The following is a 20,687-nucleotide window of genomic DNA, read 5'->3' as shown; positions in this document are numbered from 1 at the left end:
TAAACGTTATAAAATGAGTAAAACCACTAAAAACTTTTGTAAATAGGTAGAATAGTAATCTTGCATTTGATAATATGGTGATAGATTTGTATTTGTTACCATTTTTTTGTACCAATATATCAAAGGTTGGAGCTTGGTCAATGTGTAGAATGGTTTCTTTTTTTTTTTACAAGGTGGTCACCACTTATCAAGGCCGGGAAGCCACTCAGGGATAAGGGTTATTGTAAGTACAGTACGTTAGTGTGGATATTTAAAGTGTCTACTTAAGGAGGCGGTTCATCAGGAATTTGTTTACGTTGGACTTGAAGACATCCAAGTTGTAGTCAGGAGGGAAGCAGGCAGACGGATCAGAGTTCCACAGGCGTGTAGTTCTAAGAAAGAAGCTTTGTTCATCGAATCTACATTTTGATTCAGGCATAGATAAAGAGTGGGGAAAGTTTTTGACAGTGAATTCAGCTAGACGGATGATTTTGTAAAAGATTGGCAAGGGGGGACCAGAGATTGGAGTTCAGACGAGCACCTGCCATGGAAATAACGATAAAACAAAGATAGGCTTGCAACGTCTCTTCTGTGGGAGAGAGGTTGCAGGGAAGAGAAAAGGGCATCCTCCACTAAGCTACGAAATCTATTTTGTACTCTGTCAAGGCAAGATAGGCTGTTTTTAGCATCTCCTGCCCAGATGTGGCAACAGTATTCCATCCTTGGACGTACTTGGCTTTTATATAGATAGAGAATTGCATCAGTAGTGAGATATCTTCTGGAGCGGTAGAAGGATCCCACCATCTTTCCAGCAACCTTGGCAACAGACTTGATGTATGTGTTCCATTTCAGATCAGGAGTAAAGATCAATCCCAGAAGCTTGTCAAAACATGGGGCTTCTCCTAGACGAGAGCCATCCATTTCAATTGATGCCAGATGGGGATCAGTGCATTGATGATGTAAAGATAGAAGCTTGGTTTTAGATGCATTAAAGGTAACCAGCCACGTCTTCCCCCACTGAACCACTCGTTCGAGATCAGAGGAGAGAGAATCAGAGAGAGTTTTGTCATTTACAGCCTTTGATGTGTTGCTGTAGATGGTCGTGTCATCAGCATAGATGTCAACGAATGATGTAAGTATGTGTTTAGGGAGATCATTGATGTAGATCAGGAAGAGAGTTGAGCCCAGGATGAACCCTTGAGGGACTCCAGCATTAATACTGCAGGCCTCTGATTTTTTTCCATCAACCACTACTCTTATGAGCCTATCAGAGAAATGATTTAATGATAGAGAGAATATTTCCAGTTATACCGTAGCTGGAGATCTTGTGAAGTAGGCCTTTATGCCATACCTTGTCAAAGGCCTTTGATATGTCAAGAGCAATTGCCCTGGAAAGGAAGCCTTTGTCAAGAGATTCACTAATCCTATGAGATATAACCGTTAGCACATCTGTGGTAGATCTTGCAGAACGGAAACCATATTGCGTGTCACTAAGAAGGTTATTTCTGCTGAGGTGGTTGACTATTTCTCTATTTAATATGGATTCCAGCAACTTACTCATAACACACAGGAGACTTATTGGTCTGTACTGAGAGGGAGATGACTTATCACCTGAGTTCTTATATACAGGGCATACTGATGAGGTTTTCCGGAGTGTTGTGAAAGCACTTCTCCTTAAGGCAACGTTTAAACAGTTTCGTAAGTATGGAGCAAGTTCTGGTTGAAGCTTTTTTAACACTATAATTGGGATGCCGTCAGGGCCAGTAGCTTTACTGGAATCAAGGTTCTTGATTAGCTTGGCGACATCATGCACAGATATTTGTATGTTACCTAGCATGTTCTGTGTTATAGGAGGAAATATGGGGAGTTGATGGCCTTCATCTCATAGGGTAGAATTAGCTGCAAAGTTCTTGGCAAATAGTTTGGCCTTGTCTGAAGCTGAGGAGATGACCTCTGGTCTGTTGATAATGGTTGGGATAGAATGCACACTTCTGTTCAGGATCCTATTTGTTATTTGCCAAAACTGGTGGGAACCAAGTCGCTGATCAGCTACTTTGGATTTAACAGACTGGGCATATAGCTCTCTTGCATTTTTTATTAGTCTTTTACAGTGGTTGCTGGCATTCCTGAAAGCAGCTTTAGTCTCAGTGCATCTATTACGTTGGTAGCTATGGAAAAAGTGATTTCTGTGCACAATGGCAGCAGCACATTCTGGGGAGAACCATAGCTGGCTGTTAGGTTTTTGTTGGAATTTTTTAGATGGTATGAATCGGTCTATGCCTACAATTAACCATTCGGTCAGGTCTGATACTATTGAGGACACATCCTTTTTAAACATGGAATGCAGAGGTAGATCAGATATAAATGTATGGAAGCTATCCCAGTCAGCCATGGAGTATCGGTATACAGTACGGTGGAGGGGTACGTCTGGCAACTTATTACATTTCAGTTTTATCTTAACTGATACGACGGAGTGGTCGGAGGCTCCTAGAGGAGAAAGAACGAAACATGAACATAGCTCAGGAGGCTTGTATATTGACCTGTATTATCGGGCACACGGGTGGGCTCGCGAACAATCTGAGTGAGGTCATAAGCGATGGCAAAATCATGGCAGAACCCCCCCTCATCGTCCGTCTTATTTGAGTGGGTCAGCCATTCCACGTTATGGACGTTGAAGTCACCACAAATGTGTATGTTAGCCGAGGGGTGTGCAGACAGGATGTGGTCTATTTTCTCAGATATGCTCTTAAAGATAGTAATTCCGTTGTTGTGGGGTCGATAGAGGGCAAATATAAATGCAGTGGTGTAAGCAAGTGCAACCTGGAAGCACATATAAGGTAAATTAGGATCTTCTCTAGAGATATCCCTGCCACATGGGAAGCCATCTTTAATGTAGGCACATATTCCATGCCCATGGCGATCTTGAGGGTATCCATTAATTATGAACTCATCTAGAGAAAAGTGGGGGGAATGGGTACAAGGGACTTATTAATATCTACTTATAAGTCCGGTGCTCAATTATCAATTCAGGACGCTTTTGAAGATAATCTCTTCCCTCTCATATTAATAGGTGGATGTTTTGCCATTATATATCTCGAGTTTGAATCATTTCAGCTTCACATTATAATTAAAATCCAATAATTAACTTTTATCAATTTGTGAAGTCGGCTTAACATTAATTTACATTTGAGTTTAGATAATTATTCAAGATTCTAATTTGGGAGGTTCTCATTTACATAGGTGACTTTTTTTTTTTCTTTCCATTTTACATGTAACAAGACGATATTGGTTAACAGCATATTTGACAAATATTTCAGAAAAGAACAAAAAAGCAAGACAAGATAGGTAAAATTTAGTTACGAGTTTTTAAGTCAAAGCTGTAATAAGAAAACAATTAGCGGTAATTAGTACAAATTAGGCTCAAAATTTGGAAACATTTTTTAATCTTAGCTGAAGAGTCTGGAAACAGCGACCTACCCTTTTTTAGGATCATATCGGAAGTGGGAACCTAGCAGACTCATTCTAGCTACATAAGGATATGGTGGGCATTGTGTGTGTATGTTGGAGGTGGGGGGGTAATGCTTTTATTTATTTTTTATTTTATTTCTTTGTCTATTTTTTTTTTATTTATTTATTTTTTTTTTTTTGCTTTATCTATCGGGATTGAAATCTTCAAGCTTCACCTTATAATTAAAATCCAATAATTAACTTTATCAATTTGCGAAGTCGGCTTAATATTAATTTACATTTGAGTTTAGATAATTATTCAAGATTTTAATTTGGGAGGTTCGTTTTTTGAGGAAAGAAAATAAAAATCTACCCATGATGATGTTATGAATTGTTCTGCCAATAAAGAATTGGATTGCAGATCATGATCATTTCACAGTTTACCATTTTTAAGTTTCCAAATTATCATGTAAAAAAGAAAGAAATGGAAGTTTACACAACAAGAATATCTCAGCTAAACTTGGAAAAGTTAAAATATGTAACAAAATCCACAATTCTTCTATATTAAAAACAAAAATGATGAAAGAAAATACATTTCAAAAAGCATGTAAAATGTTCAAGTAGAGTGGCCGTCTTGTCCACCATTTTGGAACAATCTAATAAATAAATAAAGAGAGATAACACAACATAATTCAAAATTGCAAGATTTGTGTTGTAATGTCTATGAATTCCTATTAATTTTTTAAAAAATAAAATTACTTCATCAATTCATGTGATTTTTGGAATATGATATTTTCTTTTGTCATGGGTAGGTATATCAGACAGATTTTTCTTTATTTTTAATTTAAGGCAGATTTTGGACAAGGACCCAAAATCCGAGTTGTTTAAGGAATGATATGCTTCAAAGAAAAGATAATATTTACAAGTCATAAATCAATATTATGTGTCACTGATTATCCTACTATCTTAACACTGTAAAATTTCCATGACGACAGCGGCGTATCACAATTGGTTTCACATGTTGCCAGTGGCTTTTAGAAATTGACTTCCAAATTAACCTGGTCAGGTCTTTGTCTCTCTTTACAAACAAAACCTAATATTTCTACTCCTTTTCAGGCTAATAATGGTTTTGATTTGCATAATTGTCTCAGACAACTTGGACCAAGTGTTTGATCTATCTCAATCCTCTCAACCTGAAATCCATTATTACCAGACTTTTCTACTTTATTTCTTCCACATGCCTTACTTCCCAATCTTTCTTAAATTCTGTTTGCCTCAATCGTCCTAGGTGTGACCTTAAACTACATCCGGTGATAAGGCCTCAACTTTAGGGAGTGTGGAGTCATTGATTAGTAACCCTAAAACCTAGGTTAATTCTGGCGAAAAATGGTCGGAATTGTTAGGACCCCATCTAGAGATTAAATAAAAAATAATCGAAAGTTTTTTATTTACAAAATAGAATTCCCCTCTATATTAAAAAACGAAACCAAAGAAAATTTGTATGATGCACGTAGCAGTGACAAAATGAAAATATCATATTCCAAATAAATCACATAAATTGATCAAGTAATTTTATTTTTAAATAAGAAAAATCAAATTTATGAGTAACCAAAGACCGACCATCTTGTTCACTAATTTGAAAACAATCTAGAAAAACAAAAAAAATAAATAAACAAAGGGAGATAACTCAATTAAAACTTGCAAGATTTATGTTTTAATACTTACAAATTCCCATAAATCGCTGAAAAGTGATTTTATTTTTAAAAATAAAACTATTTGATAAATTTATGTGATTTTTGGCATATGATATTGTTATTTCATCATGGGTACATACATCATTTATATTTTTCTTTATTTTTCTTTTTTGATAAGGGGTAATTCTGGGCAAGCACCATATGCAATTGGTTGACAAAAATAAAATAGGCAGATTACATATTACTAGAAAAATAGTTTTTGGCAATACACAAGTTTGAATCAAGTAAGCCAAAGGTATTTTTGTTGATTAAATATGGGATTTATAAATTTAAAGAAATTAGCATGACATAATAAAAAAAAAACATAAATATTTTCTAAGTCACCTTTTTTCTGCAAAAAATAGACAAAGAATATTTAGTATTAGTTTAAAGTGGAGTATTTTTGCTCTAATGTTTTGTTTCGCTAATAAAAAGAATACATAAACATTCATCATAGTTCCTTACTGTCATATGCAGCACATTTTTCCACAAAATTTTGCATTTTCTTCGTACAAGCTATAAAGCAGTAGAAGTTAGGTAAAGATGGAAATTGATATACCCAGGTACCGTATTAATACCACTCGAGGAGCGAGTATAAAGTCATCTAGAAGCATTAGAAGATATTAAAAACTTTTACCAAAAATCAGTGAATTCAGATTAAATTACCTGAAAAAGGGTTGATATGACATATAACAACAAACAAAGTAGGACGCATAACTTTTATTTGGACAATATTCGTATTTTGTAAAAAAAAAAAAAAAAAAAAGAGGACAGTGTTGGGATGGTACCCTTGACATGGGCGCCAAACTTGTTGCTGTGTACAAAATCTGGAGTAAAATTTTATGAAAATCTTTTGTGTCAAGAAAGATGGATGAAAAAAGATTTTCTATCCAGATTGATCCACAATGGATTATGACATTAAATGTGTGGCTTTTTGTTTTATCTTTAGAGAACCTCATAGGAATTTGATATAAAATGAATCGTACTGGGTACTCCATACTTTTAGATTGTATAAAACTTAAACCTTTAGGATTTCAGATGTGATGGTTAGCAAGAAAACCCTGACTAGTAAGTTCAGTCAATACTTTTAGCTAATCCTTAGAAGGAAATACCATCAAAAAAGTACATAGAAATACAGAGCTTACCATAAATAGCTTTGGATCAAATAGATTTGAGGCACCCCATGATAAGCAACAACAAAAAGGACAAATTCTGTCTTAATACTATTTTTTACTTTTGATTTCTGGTTTATCGTTTCTGATAAATTTTTATAGCAAAAATCTAATATTTAAAAAATGTTTTTTATAAAATCCAATATTTGTAAAACAGAAATTTGTAAAGCATTAAATTGAATAATGATAAATTAATATTGTTAAAATAATTTTGTAAAACATTAAATTTTAACTGCATCTCATTGATAGCAGTCATCTGATCAAATTAAATAACAAAAATCCAAAAGTAAAAGCCAAAGTTATGAGTTTTTTTTTTCTTTCAATTAAATTTAAAAAAAAAAAGAAAAATTCTGCAACATCAAATGAGCAAAGCAATTCTTGAAGATGTGCGTTTGATCCTTTTATTTAAATGTTTTCTTTTTTATTATTTGTTTCATTTGTTTAGACATTTTAATATAATAAAAAGTTTTGTTAATAAAACTGTGTTTTTTTGTACATTATATGTTTGTTCGTTCCATTTTTTCTCAGAAGCTACTGGCCGATCTGACTGAAATTTTGTATTGACGTTCATTATGATAAGGCGCAATAAACTAAGTATTATAGTATCCATTTGATGCACAGTTAGAAATTAATAGAATTTAGTATTTAATGCAAAAATAAGAATAAATTTAACCATATTCAATCATTAATTTGGCATAAAGTCAAGGGACTATAACTTTTGCCTGGTTTTAACAGGCAAAAAAATCTCCAAACGTTTTGCAAATAAAACTTTTTAAAGTAAAAATACACATAGAAAAACATGAGGTAAATAATGACTTTTTTAGGCAATTAGTAAACAATTTTTGTAAATAGTAAAATTTTATAAAGAAATACTTTTTTTCTTAAATAATTTGCAAAGACATTTTGTGTTATTTTTTTCATAATTTAATTAAATTAAAAATTTGAAAAATTAATTTAAATAAGTTAAACAAAAATTTGTTGAAGCAAAATGTGTCCTTTTGGTAATCCATTCTGAAGTACGTTAGACCCATTTGATTCACAGCTAATACCATAGAATTGATTCAAATTCAACTAGAGCCAGTTTGTTTTCACTGAGAATGTTTAGAAAAGGAAGAAATGCATCCCCTCTCCAGTTATGTATAAAATAAGAGATTTAGACCTTGTTGGCAATCAGCCTAGGAGAGAGACAATTCTTAAATCCAAAAGTCAATCACTTTTAAATATTTTTAGAAAGGAATGAAACCATACCATCTTTCCCAACAGTTCTGTGACAGATTGAACTCCTCAGCTTTAGTTAGCAATCAGTTTCTGGAAGGAAGTATTAATATTATAAAATCAAATGTGAGAATATTTAGCATTGGGAAAATATTTTTTTCTTACACCACAGAAAGATTAAATTGTCATTTTAAGACAATTTTAAAAAAAAATACCTTTTAAAATTTCCTAAATAAAAACGAACTTCTTTTCTACTTGTATGAAATAAAACAGATTGAGCTCGCTAGGCCGAGTTGTCAATCAGTGTAGGAAAAGAGCAATTGTTAACTTCAAACCAAAAATGAATCCTATTTGAACATCTTGCAAAAAAAAAACATGAAAACATTTCTTTACAACAGACATGACTCTTGTAAAGAAATGATTTCATGTTTTTTCTCCAGAAAAGCGAAGTACATCTGCAGAAAGGCCAGATGTACAGATTGATTCGTGTGAAGCAATCAATCAAGAGGAAAAACAAGTCTTAAAATCAAGGTTGAATTTTTTAAATATCATTGTGTAAAATAGGAAAACATGTTGGAATCACAAGTTTGAATTTTTTTTAGTCTTGGAGATAATATAATAGGTGATCCCCTAGAAAATTTCCTTAGCAAACGGTATAAAACGACTTTTAGCATAAATAAAACAAATATTAGCATAGGAAAGAACAACTCTTAATTTCAAACCAGAAGAAATGAGTTAACTCCATTTGTAAAACTTATAATCTGAAGAACCAGTTATATCAAGGAACACTTAAGAATTAATGGTAGAAATCAAAAACGACTCTTCCCCCAATTTAAAAAAAAAAAAATCACACACACACACACACACACACACACTTCAGAAATTGTTTAACATATCAGCTGATTCATTAGGAAACAAGGTAATCCAGTATTATAGTTAACAACTGAGAAATCAAAAATAAAAACATTGCAACAAATCATTTTTACCAAATGCACTAGAATTTAATTTTTCACAAACCTGTATACTTTCAATGTTGTGAAACTTTTTTCAATTATATTTTATTTCAAAATTAGAAATCATTCAACTCTTGGCATGCAAGAACATGACTGCATTCATTATTTGTTTGACTGAAAAATAAAGATAAAATAAAAATTACAATTAATAACTTTCACCAAATGAATAAACACATAATTTTTTTTTACCTACCTGTACACTTTTTATATTCTGAAGCTGTTTTAGACTATTTTTATTTCAAAATAAGTTGCAGCATCTCAAAGGTGAATAAAAGATGTTTGTCGAGAGAGTTGAACGAATTCTAATTTTGAAAAAAAAAAAACTAAAAAACAGTGTAAGAACATCAAAATTATTTTATGCACACACACACACACATATTTTTCAGTTGTTAACTATACTGCAAGATTAACGGAAACAAAAATTGTGATTTGTATTAAAAATGTTTTTGTTTCTCATTACAGATCGTTTATGACATCAAATTGTTTTGAATTTTCCGAATTAAGAAAAGATTGTTCTTGATTTGCCGATAAAATCTCTAAAACTGGTTGCATATCTTCTTCTTCTGAACTTTGACAATTTTCTGCAACATCTTGAGTGCCTGCCATTTCTTTATTAAATGAGGAATAGAGCTGATCGTCTTGCTGGACGGAACCATAATTCAATTCGTTTACACCATTACTGTCAGAATAAGCACCGTTTAGATGCAAGTTCAAAATGGAATTATGACTATGATCGCTAACGGCAACATCTTGCTCATAGTGTTGGTTATCTTTCAATTTCTGTATGTGCAGCTTTGCGTGTCTGTTCCGCGTGCTCGGATCAGAGAAATATTTTCCGCAGTGAACACATTTATAAGGTTTTTCCCCAGTATGCACACGCTGATGCCGCGTTAGTGCAAATGCGTGCAAAAATGTCTTGTCACACTCATTGCACTTAAACGAACGTTCTTTTGTGTGGATGTTTAAGTGTTTCGTCAAGTTGGATGAACGTGTAAACATTTTGTTACAATACGTACATTGGAGGTGACGGATAACAGAAACATTGGTGGCAGCATTCACATCAGTACTTGGTAATACATATTTGCTATCGACAGATTCGGGGGATTTCTCCAATATACTCGATTCTTTTGAACTGTTTGTAATATTTGGTGAGAGGTAGGAATCTAATGCTTTTGTTGTATTGGTGTTGTCGTCATCATCTTTGGCTTTGAAATCATTAACTGCCACCGATTCCTCAGCATGCAAGCGGAGATGCATCCGAAGGAGGTGGAAACTTGCAAAGAGTCTCTTGCATTGGGAACACTCGAGTTTTGCACCCTTATGTGTTTTTAAGTGGTCGGACAGACGAGATTGCAAAGGGAAGGATTTGCCACAAAGTTCACAATTGAAAGTGTGGTGAGTTTTCTTGTGCTTTATTAATACGCGATATTCTTCAAAAGTCTCGTCACAACCATTACAGTGATAACGCTTTTCCCCAGTATGGATGCGGATGTGAGTTCTTAGATAGACAGCCTGTGAAAATGTCTTTTCACAAAACTTGCATGGATACATCGCTTTAGCTTTTGGCTGGAAACGGTTGAAATTCGAAAGGAAATTGAAATTCATTATTGCAATTAAACAAAATCCTTTTTTCCTTGGAAAAAAATATAAACAATAAAATCAAATAATAATATCACAGCTTTGTCTTACATTCAAATTCTATATCCAATAGTAAAAAACAAACAAAAAAACAATTTTTTTTCTAAAATTTTAAGCTCCAGCTTGCTTAAGTATCAAAAACCATTGCAAGGCTTCAATAGTTTGAGTTAATGATTTTAAGCAGATTTTTAGCAGGAGGAAGCATTTTTAAAAGTATTTTTTTAATTTTCATTTTTAATTTTTTGGAAGGGTAATTCTTTGTTTTTTGGGAGGAGTAATATTTTTTTCTTTTAAATGAGAGCAGTTATATATTATATTATGTAAAATATCTTTAAACTCAAAATTTTCTTTCAATAAACTCTGGAAGTATAAACTTGTAAAAATCAAAATAGAATTAAAATCACACTTAATGCAATCCTTCAGATTCTGGTATTTGATTGGCTCAATATTTTTAGAAAAAGGTTGACTGCAGTAAATTGGTTTCAAGTTTGTTTAATCAGGAATCTGAAATTAAATAAAAAAAAAAAACCTGTTAACGATTATGAAAAAAAGAAGAAAGAAATTAAAGATTAATAAAATTTTGTGACCATTTCTCGAGTGTATTTCTCGTCTATATGACCTCATTATTTGCGTTTATTTATTATTAATTGAGTATTTATTGAAATCAAAATGTACTAGCATAAACTTTTTTAAAATTTCTATTTAAAAAGAAATATCAAAATTTAAATCCACCAGAATCTATTTCAGTTTCTTTAGTAAACAATTCAGCCATTTAAATATTCTGTTAATAGTTGAAAAAAGAAAAAAACAATGAATAACTTTGGGACTTTTTGAAATTCTAAAGACTTTATGAAGTAATGTTGTCATATTTGAACTAAAATTCTAAAGACTTTATGAAGTAATGTTGTCATATTTGAACTAAAATTCTAGAGACTTTATAAAGTAATGTTGTCATATTTGAACTGTGAACATGTTCTTGATATTTGGTTCAGAAGCATAGCTGTAATTTGGTTGGCCTCATTATTTACTCCACTCTCTCTTGCAGAGGTGATGTTGCTAGTCTCTTTGATAAATACTATTATGGCATGCATCCTACATAATAGGCTGATTAATTCTCTGCTTCTTGTTCCAGCTTGTTTAACTTGTTGCTCTAATAGACTCCACAAATTTGCTATTTGATACCTCGATATAATATGGCTTCCTATTCCAGTAACTTTTCCTAATAACTGTAGGTTTATGCACCACTCTTTCTGCTGTTTTATTCCTACCTATAGCCTTGATCTTTTAAGAACTAAGGTTGATAGGACTCTCCTCTCACTGTTTTGCTCCTTATATCAAGTAGCTTTATGTCTTGTCTGGAGTGATTTCCATAGAAAAATTTGTATAGAAACTTTTAAATTCCTATCACATCCTCATTTAATTCATGAACGTTTTGAAAGTTATTGACATTCAATTTTATAGAGATTAAAGCAACATTACATTAACAACACTTAGTTATAGTTGTTTATAAGTCAGTCAGATGCTTTTGGAAAGTAATAAAGATTTACCTAGAGTAGCTTCCCTTAGACACATTTAAAATTCTGAGCAGTTCATTATCTATTAAAAAATTGGATGCTTTGGAAACTATCCCCCCCCCCCTCAAAAAAAAAATAGAGATTAAAGCAACATTACCTTAATAACAGTTAGCTATAGCTTTATAACAATTTGGTTCAATTAATAATTTAATGACCAAATGATAACATAATTAAATTTACCTTTAAAAGTCTTATTTTAAATAAAAAAATTATTAATATGGTACAATTTAAACAATATATATAAATAAATAAAATTGAAACATATATGAATAAAAAAAAAAACTCCCAAGCAACACTGGATAGGTACAGTTAATATCTTATATAATAGGTAATATTCTACAATAAAAATTATATATATATATATATATATATATATATATACAGTGCCACGCAAAAGTATTGGATACATTATATTTTTCTTCATAACTTTAATTAGGGTTCAAGATTTTACCTAAAATTTGGTCAGTATATTCCTATTGCTATTCTAACTAATATTTGGGTAGTAATACAAAATCAAAGTTTAGAAAGTTTATATTAAAGGAAAAATATAAATCAACTAATGCAAATTTATTGGATACATTGATTTAATATTCAGTTGCATAGCCTTTATTGCATTCAACAGCTTCCAATCGCTTTCTATAGTTGCACACATGTTTTTTGCAAAGATATGCAGGTATTTTGCGCCATTATTCTTTGCAGAACTGTTCTAGTTGTTGAATATTTTATGGATTCCTCTTGTGAACATTGATCTTCAATATTTTCCACAAATTTTCAATTGGGTTGAGGTCTGGAGACTGACTGGGCCAAATAAGAATGTCAATTCCATTATTTCTAAGCCATTCTTTGGTTAGTTTGGCAATATGCTTGGGATCATTGTCCTGCTGAAATACGAAATTGCTATTATGTCCCAACAAATCAGCAGATACATCCATTCATTCTACCATTGATGATTTCTAGTTCACCAATACCTTTGGATGAAAAACACCCCCATACTATAATCGAACCACCGCCAAACTTTACCATAGGAATGGTATTCTTTTTGTTATCGGCGGTGCCATTTTTACGCCATACATGTGTTGCTGTGTTTCTTCCAAAGATTTTGATTTTCATTTCGTCTGACCAGATTACCTTGTTCCAAAATTCTTGAGGTTTTTCCCCATATGTTTTAACATAATTCAAATGTGATCTGACATGTTTAAGCTTCAATAATGGAACTTTTCTTGGGGGCCTTGATACAAAACCTGCACGATTTAGAACTCTACTGATTGTATCCTTGCTCACATTAATACCAACTTCTCTGAGGTTGGTTTGAATTTCACGAGTAAGAAAAGGGTTTTTTTGTACCTTTCTGCTTACCCACCTTGATTTTTTCCGTTTAATTTCCTTGGCTGACCACATCTTGGAAGATTTGCAACAGCTTCACCAGGGTTTTTAAACTTTCTAATAACATTTCCAACTGTACTAAGTGGTAGATTAAGTTCTCTTGATATTATTCGATACCCTTTTCCTTCTTTGTGCTTATCAATGATTTTTTGACGAATGTCTATTGACAACTCTTTAGTTTTAGGCATTTTTATAAATGAACTGATTGACTTGGAAGGAGTGAGCCCAAACTGGAAGAATTTTATAAAATTATTTTAATATAAAGCTCTCTGATTGGTCAGTGATAACTCGTTTGCATTATTGCAACATGCTAAGCAAAAGTCATTTAAATTTATTTCAGAAAAGAATTTTTTAAAAGTGTATCCAATAGTTTTGCGTTTGTTAATTCATATTTTCCTTAAATATAAACTTTCTAAACTTGGATTTTGTAATTACTACTCCAAATATAATTTAGAATAGTAATAGGAATATAATGACCAAATTTTAGGTAAAATCTTGAACCCTAATTAAAGTTATGAAGAAAAATGTAATGTATCCAATACGTTTGCGTGGCATGATATATATATATATATATATATATATATATATATATATATATATATATATATATATATATATATATTTAGTAATGTGATTGATAATTTAAAAATCAAATTATAATTAAATTAAAAATCCGTTTCATAAGGAGGAACAACAACAAAATCAATTATTTGTACGATCGTTTCGGAAAACAATGTTTTTATTGTGGTAGACATCAAGTTACGGACAATAATTATTACATATAGTTTTTTATTAAACAAGGTTTCCTCATCAACAAATATTGGAAAGGGTTTTTATTAAATGTAAAATACACTTTGCTCTTTAGACTATTGTTCTAATCTCCTTTAAATTATATATATATATATATATATATATATATATATATATATATATATATATTCATTCAAGCAGATAATTTGCTTTATGATTCTTTTTCTTATTTTTTTGATTTTCCATATAATCTTTTTTATATCAAAATTGAAAATATTAATGAAAGTTCCATAAGTTATTTTGATTCACTGTGAATCATCTTCAGGTAGAATCCAAGGAGTTAATGAGGTGAAAGTGAATAGAAGTGAAAGTAGAAAAGTGAAAAGTAAAATTGTGTATTTTACTTATATATATAGAGAGAGAGAGATTCAGCCACTCTGATGAGTCGTGGATGACGAAACACGTGTCAGTGGATAATTATATTTTAAAAATAATATATATATATATATATATATATATATATATATATATATATATATATATATATATAGATGTTTTTATTTGTTTTTTGTTAGCAATACTCTTTGAACGAATTCAATTATTTATACAAAAGTGCATTTTTACCTAAATGCGAGTTGGGAATAATTTTCCCTTTGACCAATTTGGTACCCCCTAAATGGGGAGTGGCATATATATATTATTTTAAAATATAATTATCCACTGACATGTGTTTCGTCGTCTACGACTCATCAGAGTGGCTGAATCTAGCGAGATTCAAAATCAGGACCCCATGATAAGAAGCCTAAACCTCTACCACGGGACCACCTCACTTGACTACTGAATGTATCGCGTTTTTATGTAGATGTTTTTATTTGTTTTTTGTTAGCGATACTCTTTGAACGAATTCAATTATTTATATGAAACACTATTTGCTTTTACATAAGCAGCAGTAATATCTTGCCACACAGTCATGAGCATCTTTCAGTCAGCTAAACAGACTAGAAGCGATACAGACTGCAAAACTGAATTTGAATACTCTAATCACAAAAAAAGATGATCAAAACCCAATCACCTCTATTTCTGCATCAAATATTTAAAAAATCATACAACAAAAACTGAGAGCAGATTTAATTCTAAAAATATTTCATTTTCATGTAAAATATATTTTCCAAGTTTAAAGTGTATCAAATTAGCTACACACGCAAAAAATGGCATCTTTATTTGGAAGTATCTATCAATGTGAACAACTGTTTTTACAGCTGAAGCAAAAACAAAAAACAATTTGAGAACAAGATTTACTGATAACCATCTTGATGATATCTTAGCATCAACAAGTTTGAAGGCAAATATTGACACTCAATTAATAAAAATCACCTATTAATTTTTTATTTGTTTGTGATAGTTTAAAGCCGTTGCTACATATTTATAAACAAATGCTTCAACAATGGTTTTCAATTGAATAAATAATACTTTTTGACTCGTATATTCATCTGTAATTAATATAAATTATTCCGTATATTCAACACTTGTGATTAAATATGAGCATGCAGAGCTGTTAACAATATTGTTGACCTTCAAATAAAATTTGTTATATGTCATTTTCCATAGGACACATCTCAATACACTAAAAATATTAGACTATCGTCCAGTTATCTTTCATGAGACATATTCGCGTTGCTTATGTTTAATGGTAAATAATGGATGCATATTTTTTTATAACCCTTGGATACATTAAAGATAATGGAAGCAAAAGGAAGAACAATAAAGCAAAAGAGTTGAGGGAGGAGGGAATGACATGCGATGTAGCAGAGATTTAAAGGCAAATATACATGCATTATACATGCCTTATTAAATGTGTGGATGATACCGTATGTGTACAAACATAAGTGTATATGTCTGCAACTATTTGTACTTGTACATATGGGTACATGTGTTTCGTTTTTATTTGTGTGTAGGTTGTTTGTAGTACAATTTTCAATAACAGTTTCAAACATACACGTCATAATTTCATCTGTTCACTTCTGTCGTTATTTTTTTTTCCATTTTGAATTATTTTGACATTCCTTGAGGAAAACAAATTTTTGTTAGATGTGTTTTAATTTTAGATTCTTTTGTGTTTTTTGATTTCTCAATGAAAATAATTTCATTATGGTTTTAAATATTTAGTTTGACAGGAGTTTACATATGTAAGTTTCCTCAATTTTTAATAGATGACCTTTATATGGCCGAGATCTGTAATTATAACACGAACCAACTTGCAGGATCAGATCAGGTGTTCTACTTCATCAAATTCCATAAGTTTTTAATCTATTGCTATTTTAAAAATGACAATTACGTAATATTGATTTTATTAAAAGAATATATTTTAAAATTTTCTACTTTAGTCTAACTATAAATAAGCACTGAATATTTTTTTTTTACAAGGGAGTCACCACTTATCAAGGCACGAAGTCACTCGAGGATAAGGATTAATGAATGTAAGGTGGTAGAGTAATAGTCGTTAATGGTGTAAATTGGGTAGAATTTGATTATTTAAGGCGATGGTTCAACAAGAACTTGTTTACATTGGATTTGAAAGTGATAATATTGTAGTGTTTCACAATATTGTAGTGTTTCACAAGCAGTTCTAGCAAAAAAGCTTTTTTCATGGAATCTGCATTTAGATTTAGGCACAGATAGAGAGTGGGGGAAATTATTGATAGTGGTTGTAGCTAGTCGAGTGTTTTTTTGTGAAAGTGTGGCAAGGGGGGGACCATAGATTGGAGTTCAGATGAACACTTGCCATGAAAATAACGATAGAGCAGAGACAGGCTCATAACGTCTCTTCTGTGGGAAAAAGGTTGCAGGGAAGAAAAAAGGGCATATCCCCACTATTAGGTTTCGAAGCCGGTTTTGGACTATCAAGGCAGGATAGTGTGCGCTGAGCTGCTCCTGTCCAGATTTGGCAACAGATTAGAATGTATGTGACTCTTATACAAATGGAGGACTGCATTCGCAGTAAGATACATACTAGAGTGGTAGAATGATTCAACCATTTTTCCAACGATCTTGCCAACAGATTTGATGTATGTGTTCATTTCAGATCAGGAGAGATGGTCAGTCCCAGAAGCTTATCTAGACATGGTTCTTCCTCAAGACAAGTGGCATTTATTTCGATGATGTATGTGTTCCATTTCAGATCAGGAATAAAGGTCAGGCCCAGAAGCTTGTCAAAACATGAAGCTTCCCCAAGAGGAGAGCCATTCATTGCAATTGATGCCAGATGGGGATCAGAACATTGATGATGTAAAGATAAAAGCTTGGTTTTAGATGCATTAAAAGTAACCAGCAACCTCTTTCTCCATTCTACCACATGCTCAAGATCAGAGGAGAGAGAATCAGAGAGTACTTGGTCGTTTATGGTTTTACCATAGATGGTAGTGTCATCAGCATAAATGTCTATGAATGATGTAAGGATGTCCAGCACTAATACTGAGAGCTTCTGATTTCTGCTCATCAACGACTACTCTTATGAACCTATCAGAGAGAAATGATTTAATAATTGAGAAAACATTTCCAGCTGGAGATTTTGTGAAGTAGACCTTTATGCCATACCTTATCAAAGACCTTTGATATGTCAAAAGCAATTGCCCTAGAAAGGAAGCGTCTGTCAAGAGATTCGCTAATCCTATGAGATATAACTGTAAACACAAGCTGTATGAGATATAACTGTAAACTAAGCTGTAGATCTAGCAGAATGGAAACCATATTGTATGTCAGCTATTGCTCTTTAAACAAAGCCCTACGAGAGATTCAATAATCCCGTGTTATATTACAGTTAGCATTAGCTGTAGATCTAGTAGAACGGAAACCATATTGCATATCACTGAGTAGATTACTTTTGCTGAGGTAGTTAACTACTTCTCTATTCATCACAGATTCCAGCAACTTACTCATGACACACAGGAGACTGATTGGTCTGTACTAAGAGGCAGATGTCCGACATCCGGAATTTTTAAATATTTGTATAAACACTTGTGAAGGATATTTTTTCCATCTTTATATTAATATATAATTACTAGACAAAAATGTAAAATTGATTTTCACCATGTTTGTGTTTCCTTACAAAGATCAAAATATAATGATACTAAACCTTATGTCTAGAATCCTTATTTCTACAAAATCCATTACTTGATCTTGATTTTAGAAAATATTTAAAATTTAAGGCTTTAGCTCAAGGGATCTTAAGAAATTGAAATTTAAGGAATGTTGCTTCCAATGGCCATGGATCAATGCAAATCCAAAGCATTAAATTTTCAAACAGAGTTTGTAACATAAACAATCTTTAAAATACTCAAAAGAAACTGAAATTTAGAGGATATTTTTTAATTGATATCTAATACCTATGGTAAAAAAAAGAAAAAAAATAATTTGCACAAATGAATTCCACTCCTTTTTACTTCCTTTGCATAAAAGTAAATTAAACTTAATATAGCTCACATTACAACTCCTTATGTCAGCAGCTGTGTTTCAAAATTCATAATGATCAGTAAAATAATTCAAGAATAACACTTAGAAAAATTAGGATTAACTACTTTATAAGAAGAATGAGATGCAAATTTATTGAAACTTTCAAAATAAGTAACAGCTTTTCTAACTATAGTGGAGACTTTTTTTTTCTCTCGCTTTGGAAAGTTAATGTCAAAACAAATATCAAAAATCTATTAACTAATTAAATTTTTTTTTTTTTTACACAGTGATCACCACTTATCAAGGCCCGGAAGCCACTCAGGGATAATGGTTATTGCAAGTACGTTACGTTAGTGTGGAGATTTGATGAAGTGTTTACTTAAGGGGGCGGTTCATTAGGAATTTGTTAACGTTGGACTTGAAGACATCCAAGTTGTAGTCTGGTGGGAAGCAGGCAGACGGAACAGAGTTCCACAGGCGTGCAGTTCTAAGAAAGAAGCTTTGTTCATGGAATCCGCGTTTTGATTTAGGCACAGATATAGAGTGGGGGAAATTTTTCACAGTGGATTCAGCTAGACCGGTGTTTTTCGTGAAAGATTGGCGAGGGGGAACCAGAGATTGGAGTTCAGACGAGCACCTGCCATGGAAATAACGATAAAACAAGGATAGGCTCGCAACGTCTCTTCTGTGGGAGAGAGGTTGCAGGGTAGAGAAAAGGGCATCCCCCACTAAGCCACAAAGTCTATTTTGTACTCTGTCAAGGCAGGATAGGCTGTTTTTAGCAGCTCCTTCCCAGATATGGCAACAGTATTCCATCCTTGGACGTACTTGGCTTTTATATAGATAGAGAATTGCATCAGTAGTGAGATATCTTCTGGAGCGGTAGAAGGATCCCACCATCTTTCCAGTGACCTTGGCAACAGACTTGATGTACGTGTTCCATTTCAGATCAGGAGTAAAGGTCAAACCCAGAAGCTTGTCAAAACACGGGGCCTCACCCAGACGAGAGCCATCCATCACAATTGATGCCAGATGGGGATCAGAGCGTTGATGATGTAAGGATAGGAGTTTGGTTTTGGATGCATTAAAGGTAACCAGCCACATTTATTTTTGCTAATAGAGTAAAATATATTTTTAGAAGTTTCCAGATCAGAGCATTGGTGGAGAACATTTTAAGAAGAAATTAAATGAATTCAGAAATAACGATAAAAAAAAAAGAAAGAAAGCAATTTTGAGAACTATCAGGTGAAATATTAAACAGCAGTTGATTTGCATATCAATATTGTATTATTCGTGTAGCTCCAATCGGTTTACTCCCACAGAAACAGAGTCTTTGATATACTTCAGCCATCCCTGGTTCTAGCAACGAACATCAAAATTGCAGAGACCATGACCTAACTCTATATTATTCCAATCCAGATTTTCAGTTGACTGTCTCTGCACTTCCTTCAACCAGTACCAGGGTATCGAAGAACATGACCAAACTAACAAAGTCTCTTTTTCAGATGGGTTTAGATATAGGAGGGGATAGATTAAAATATTTCTGACGATATTAGTGAAATTCTTTTTCCATGAACCTTGAACCTTTGTATGATTATCATTTCTCAATATAATCTGTTATAGCAACATAAATGAATCTTCTAATATTTGCAATTATCTTGCTGGATTTTAAAAGTCAAACCCAAGCAGTATTGAAGTTAACAAACAAAACTTTGCTCTTAATAGAACAATTTTACTTTGTAATTGTTTTACGTTTTTAGTAACACAATTTGCTACAATTTATTTTAAAAAAATACTTAATCTAACTCAGGTGACTGATAATATATATCATTTTTAAATAATCACCTAAAAATAAAAATCAACAAAGGGGAAATCCATTTTAAATTGAAGAATATAATAGGAGTTAAAAATGTATAAACAAATAAAAAAAACTAAAAACTAAAATGCCGGGTAGGTTAAACTGATCTAAAATAAACTTACCTTATGGTTCATCTTTTTAAACTAAAATTAACAATTCCTTCTTTGCAGACCATAATCTAAAAATGATAACTGAAAAATACGAAGACGAACGTTAAACAACAATAAACAAAAATATTTTTAAAGGTTTTCAATTTAGCAATAAAGAAGAATCCACAATTTGTAATTTATGTGGAAATCAGAAGAGTACAAGTAGGCATCACAAACCAGCCTAGAGTTTAGTGTGCAAAAATGGATGAACATAGTAAAATTTCAATTTCAACTTGAAATAACTCATTTTTCGGGTCATTTTAATAAAATTTGCATGTAAACAAAATGTAATCTTTTCTCTTTATAAATATACGATTCTTTCTCTTG

At 32.1% G+C, this 20,687-nt stretch overlaps 1 protein-coding gene across 2 annotated transcripts in view; it reads right to left on the bottom strand.

The window, feature by feature from the left end:
• Positions 1–5,864: 5,864 nt before the first annotated feature.
• Positions 5,865–20,687, bottom strand: part of LOC145265455 (uncharacterized) — a 32,967-nt gene continuing 18,144 nt past the window's right edge. For both annotated transcript variants that reach the window (XM_080121315.1, XM_080121314.1), the window contains 2 exons: positions 20,334–20,402; positions 5,865–10,701 (listed from right to left, as the gene is read on the bottom strand). In XM_080121315.1, coding sequence (XP_079977441.1) covers positions 9,016–10,164 — 1,149 coding nt within the window. In that variant the 5' untranslated portion in view covers positions 10,165–10,701; positions 20,334–20,402 and the 3' untranslated portion in view covers positions 5,865–9,015. The remainder of the gene's footprint in view (positions 10,702–20,333; positions 20,403–20,687) is intronic.

This window comes from Euprymna scolopes, chromosome 40 (assembly GCF_053919585.1).
Source record: "Euprymna scolopes isolate OS-2025 chromosome 40, ASM5391958v1, whole genome shotgun sequence".
Lineage (NCBI taxonomy): Eukaryota > Metazoa > Mollusca > Cephalopoda > Sepiida > Sepiolidae > Euprymna > Euprymna scolopes.
The sequence above is the reverse complement of the archived record's forward strand: the minus strand, read 5'-3'. Positions and strand labels throughout refer to the sequence as shown.